This window comes from Microcebus murinus, chromosome 14 (assembly GCF_040939455.1).
Source record: "Microcebus murinus isolate Inina chromosome 14, M.murinus_Inina_mat1.0, whole genome shotgun sequence".
In the NCBI taxonomy this organism is placed as follows: Eukaryota; Metazoa; Chordata; class Mammalia; order Primates; family Cheirogaleidae; genus Microcebus; species Microcebus murinus.
Window position 1 is genome coordinate 5,591,847 of NC_134117.1, and position 6,000 is coordinate 5,597,846.

At 43.8% G+C, this 6,000-nt stretch overlaps 1 protein-coding gene across 1 annotated transcript in view; it reads left to right on the top strand.

Moving 5' to 3' along the window:
- Positions 1 to 5,236, top strand: part of ADAM12 (ADAM metallopeptidase domain 12) — a 298,041-nt gene extending 292,805 nt beyond the window's left edge. Inside the window, exon 23 of the mRNA XM_012781371.3 lies at positions 304 to 5,236. Within this exon, the coding sequence (XP_012636825.2) occupies positions 304 to 364 (61 nt within the window). The 3' untranslated portion in view covers positions 365 to 5,236. The remainder of the gene's footprint in view (positions 1 to 303) is intronic.
- The last annotated feature ends 764 nt before the right edge of the window (positions 5,237 to 6,000 follow it).

Genomic DNA, 6,000 nt, shown 5'->3' on the forward strand with positions numbered 1-6,000 from the left:
TCATCTTTTTACTTTTTTCCTGTGGCCCACTAGAAAATTTCGTATGTGGCTCAGTTTTTTCCCAATGGACAGCATTGTCCTAGAGTCGACCTGGGGACGGGATGTGTGGTTTTGGAGAGCCCGTCCTACACCACTGGGTATCCCGCAGCCCTGAGCAAGGTCCCTTGTGTGATCTGCAACGCCTGCCACAAGAGTGGGCTCTGGCCCCCAGTGTGCAGGACACGCTCAGCGTGCAGGAGGACATCTGCAACAAAGCCCGCTCAAGACCTCTAACTATACTTTTATTTTCTCCTCCCAACTCAGACCTGCTCCTAAATATCCACACCAAGTGCCCAGATCTGCCCACACCGCCTATATTAAGTGAGAAGCCGACACCTTTTTCAACAGTGAAGACAGAAGTTTGCACTATCTTTCAACTCCGGTTGGAGTTATTTTTTTTTTTGTACCAACTTTGTTTAAAACACCATTACTTTAAGAACTTTGAGCTACTGCCGTCGGTGCTGTGCTAGGCTATGGTGCTCTGTATACTTGCTCAGGTACTTGTAAATTATTAATTTATGCAGAATGTTTATTACGGTGCAGTGTGCTGTAGTAGGCATTTTTACCATCACTGAGTTTTCCATGGAAGGAAGGCTTGTGCTTTTAATGTTTGAGTGAACTTGAAATACCCTGCTTGGGGGGATTCTGGACAGGATGTTTACTTTCTGATCAAGGCTTTATTGGAAAGCGGTTCCCCACCTACCCGTGGCCTGTGGTTAAGGTACCAGACACAGCTCGAGAGCCCCCAGAGGCAGAATGGCCAGTGAATTTTTCTGGAATCCCCGTCTGAGGCCAGAGCCGAGGGGCTTTAGGCCCAGGCTGTGCTTGGCTTTCAGGGAGGCCCTGGGTCCCTTCACAGCTGGCAGGCAGAGCCTCTGGGGTTGCACCTTGAAGCGTGGAGCAGCCAGTAGGGGAAAATCTGGTTTCTGCCCAGGAAGCTTTGCAGAGAACCTGAAGGGCAGACAGGAATTTTAAGATGCGGCCGCACCAGGTCGGAGGCTGGAACAGCAGGCGAGCAGGGACTTGACCCGGAGCCACCAGCCTTGAGCACGGTGGATGGGGGGAAGGCAGAGAAGTGAGCTGGAGTGTTGCTCAAGGTTTTACTTCATAGAAACACCAAGCTCTCCTTTCTCTGGCTGCCCTCTCCAGAGTGCTGGCATCAGCACGTGTTCAGATTGGGAAAGGTGGCGTTTCCACAAGGGAGCTCCTGCCCAGGCACCGCAACCTTCCACCTCCCTGTGCTGTGTCACCTAGTTGTCTTCTCCACTGTGATGCAACCATCCTGCATTCAGACAGACAGGTGAAGCTTTCCGTGGGACCATAACCATTTTCAGATGTGAACCAGATCTAGTCAGTCAATTCTGTAAATAGAAATCTCCTTTTACCGCAAGGTTCGACTTATTTAAAAAAATAGGCAGAATCCCTATGCCTGCAAAAATTTACAACCAAATGGTATGCTATGTTCCTTGGTACAGCTTATGTCTGCTGTCCCTATTAACATATGTATTGAACAAAGAACCGTAAGTCACTACACCAAGTTCACTTTGGGGCATCCGATTTTCCCAGCTTGGCTGCAGGAATCTTAAGAAGATGTTTTTAACAGAGTTGCAATCTGTTTCTTAAACACTTGCAACCTACCTGTTGAGCATCACAGAATATGATAAGGAAATCAATTTCCTAATCCTAAATATTCATGAAATGCTGACTGGGGGGTCCATTTTCACAGGAATATCTTTAAGATGCCTACATCTAATGGCACAAAAAGCACAAAAGTACTCAGATAAGGACTATGCCATCATGCCTCTTACTGTCTTCTATTGGGGTTGTGTATGACTGGCTTTTCACATTAGAAGACAATTGGCAGCTGTTCCATAATTCACGCTGAGCATTTTGTGCTAAGGACTTCTTTTGGGGTCATTTCAACGGTTTTCCTATGCCTTGAAGCAGAAAGAAAAATATGGACCAAGAATCTTGGTTTGCCTTCCAGAAAACAAAACTGCATTTAACTCTCCCCATGTTCTCCACTGTATCTAGGCAACATAGTATTACATGACTATGGATAAACTAAGTAAATTCATGTCACACACACACAAAAGGGACCCCAGCTCTAATACATTCCAACTCCTATAGCATGCATCTGTTTACTATGTAATCATTTTCTTAAAACTGTAAAGCCATGCTAGAAAATATTACTGCTGAGATACATACAGAATTACTGTAATTGATATTACATTTGGTAATTGTATTAAGGCCAAAACATACTATTGAAAAGGTTTACAGAATTTTATGGTGCATTATGTGGGCATTGTCTTTATAGATGTCCGAATCCTTCCATCTGGCATTTCAGCCCCTCCTCCTATTGTGAGTAAGAGGATATGAACTGATTTTTCTTTTTTTCTTCTTTCTTAGCTATAATTCCTGTGCTTCTGTTTCAGGGAGCCAGGAAGAGTTTGTATTAGAGGAGGTTAAAACTGTGATCTTACGCCATGTCATCAGTGACCACTTAGGGGCTTGTGGCTGGTGACACATTCCTATCTCTACAGTACTCATTTGCTTTATAGAGCCATGCAACTTATTTCTGAATAAGACCATATTTAAAACCAATACTCCCTTACAATATAGATATTATGAAAGGAATAATATCTCTAAGATGCAATATTTATCAAATGAAGCATATTTAGCAATGATTTCCATTTTAATATAATTTAGGAAAGGAACTAATAACCAGGGTGGTTTTTTGGGGGGAGGGGAGGAGGAGAATGGAAGGTATTCCACTCTCTTTTTATGATGGAAACAAAAAACAATACTTGTATGTCAATGGCAATCTAATATTTTTTTTAATTTTATAGGCACGAATAGAGTTGGTTTGAGTTGTATGAGACCATCACTGGGACAGCCAATGTGACCAGACACAAAGCAGGTCCAGAGGCTAGTTACTTTTCCTCCTACGTCTTATTATAGTTGTAGGTTATATGATCCCACTTTATGAGTTCCAGGCAATTCCATTTAAAAGTATATCTCCTGAAATTTTTTTTAACAGTTTGTTTTCCTGACACATGAAGTCAGACGTGTAGCAACCATGAGAAACAACGCATAACATTTTCCATTGTCCAAATGTGCACACGGAGGTTACCCCTTCCCAGTGTGAGTTTTTCCGGCTTACACATGTGGGATGACATCACAGAAACCACAAAAGCAACAGATTAAACTATACGAGAATGAATACTCCTGACTGGTCTCAGAGGGGACATTTTTATGCCTTCTTAACTTTATGAGGAATTCTCAGGCCGAAAACCATAAGCCCTTGTTCCCCGGCAAATCAATACAACACGTCAGTGCAGCTCCTAAAAGAAAAACCGCTCAAACTCTGATCCGTGTCAGGATATTCCTGGGAGCCTGTGCTCTCCCGTGGTGCTAAAAGGGAGCCTGGTGCCTGGGCCAGCTGGAATGCCCCAGCACCCTCCTGCCACCCCTGATGTTTACTGAGCACTCTGAGCCAACCAGACCCCCGACAACCGAGAGGGCCCGTCGCGGTGCCTGGGCAGCCCGGCCGGGTCTTTCCGATGCACCCCGACCTCTTGCAGTCCTTCCTCATTTCAAGACTGTGCAGGGTAGGGCTCCCCCCGAGGTGTTCTGGGAGCAGAAAGTCCACAGCAGACGTGGTCTGGAGATCCTCCCTCACTGCTCTCGAAATGGCCCCAGCCAGATACAAGTGACCCCAGATGACAGTCGCACCAACCCTCCCAGAAGTTTCCCAATTCCTGTCCCATCCTGAGACTCTCAGGCTGGGAGTTTCCCGCGCTGTGACTGGCTGGTGGGCGACGCTGCAGACACCACCCCCTTTCTCCTCCCACCCATGCTGGGAGCCAGCTCGAGGCTGCTGCAGGTACCCCCGCAACTCAGCGGCAGGCCCGTGACACCTCTGGACTCAAGAAGCCAGAGGCTCACGTGTCTCCAGACACAGGCCCTTTCTCAGGCCAAACCCCAGACTGATGCCTCTCCGACAGTCAGATCTCTAACTTTTGTTGCGACTACTGCCACCGAGTGGCTGCCCCTGCAAGATCCACCTAGGAGATGCTCAGGGCAGCCCCTCCCACAGGCACATGGACCCGCAGTCGCCTCCCGCCTGATGCCTTGTTCTGATTAAAAGGGGGGCTGGCCCTAGAAGCCCAGCTTTTCTGTGATTGCAGAACTCTCCTGACTCATTCCAGAAGTTCCTATGGACATCCACTGTTTCAAACCTATTTGAAAACTGATAGTGAAACAAGTAATGCTCTAAGAAAGATTGGTGAGCCCCATGCCAGGAACCATTTCTGTGCAGTGAGGATGGTTCTGGAAGCCATGTACCTGCACGCGAGTATGCCATTTCCCTGCCTTTACTAGCATAGAGTCCAGCCCTTACAAGCTTGTTTCACATGAGAAAAACTAGGTAAAGAAACACTGTGTGTAAAACTGTTAAAATATTCAGTAACAGATAGTGATAGAAGATTTAACGCACAATTAAAATCTCAATTTCAAGTCATTTGACTCTTCCAGGTTGAATGCCCAGTAACCCACCCTGATTTTCCATATCATCTTCAAAAAACATGTCCTATTTTCCCTGTGAATTTCCTATAAAGTAACATTAGTTAATTTAGCACATTTTAAATCCAGACCAAAAAAAAAAAATCACATGATTTAATTTTATGAAATAGTTGAATGACATTTGATGTTCATGGCCTATGAGCAGGTAGGTACCTATGGAGGGCAGTGGCAGGAAAAGCAGAAAAAAATCCTTAAGACTCCAAGGAAGTAGTGGCAGAGCTAATAGTTCTATTGTCCCTTCTGTTAGGTCAAATTGGTAGGTCGTAGGGAAGGCCCGTTCTTTGAAAGTATGTGGCAACTGTCAGTATAACTCTAAGACTTGGCTACAGGCTGTTTAGCACAGTATACAGACTAAAATTACAGCTACGTCAACCAGCACAGAACTTGTATAGTGCTTCATCCACTTATAATGCTTTGGTTTGCTCATGTTTTCACATACCTTTTTATGTTACAGTCTGTCCCTTTTGTACACGTTTCTCATACTGGGGTTCGACAGGTAAACACAACCTGCTATTTCAGTAGAAAAAGTTATTGTTAAGAATATTGTATGCAATAAATGCTATACAGGTAAATATAAAGACGTGTCTCGTTTATTACCGAAAATGTTACAAAAATAGAGGGGAGAGTGCTCATGTATCTAAGGGGATTTTGGAACAGTACATAAGAAACTAAAAAGAATGGTTGCTGGGTGGTCAGGGGAATATGCTACCAATCCTCAGGTCTGGGACGGGGAGGGGAGACCTGGTACTTTTTTGAACAACGTGATTGTATAACCTATCACAATATTTAAACTCTCCTTATTTACATAATTCAAAAAGAAAGTAAACAGCAGACTCAACTCAAATGAAAATCCAGGTGTAATATTATCCAACTTCATAAAGATCTGCAGAACAAACAAAGAAAAATGACAAAAATAAAAGGGTTTTTATTCTTACTACTCTCACCCATGGCAAAAGTTAAGTACATGTATGTCAAATAAGATACTCTAAACATAACATACCTTCTTTCCAAGTGTCTCTGAGAAGGAAAATAGTTCCCAAAAAATGATTCTGTGCTCTAAAAATAGTCAAAGATGAATTGCAGATTATCTAGAAAATAGCAAATAAAAACGTTTGTAATATCACATGCTATGGCAGTGTTTCTCAAACTCCTTGAATTATAGGAACTCACTTGTGATACTTGTTAAGAAATCTATGGCTCATGCCCTTTCCCTGGAGATTCCAATTCAGAGGACCTGAGATTGGGTCAAGAAATCTGTATTTAGCAAGTACTCCCAATTGAATCTTCAGAAAAGTTTAGAAAACTTTCTCTGGTAACACAACTAAAGCAGCACTGAGGGGAAAAATCATAGCCCTAAAAATGTGTGTCAATGAAAAA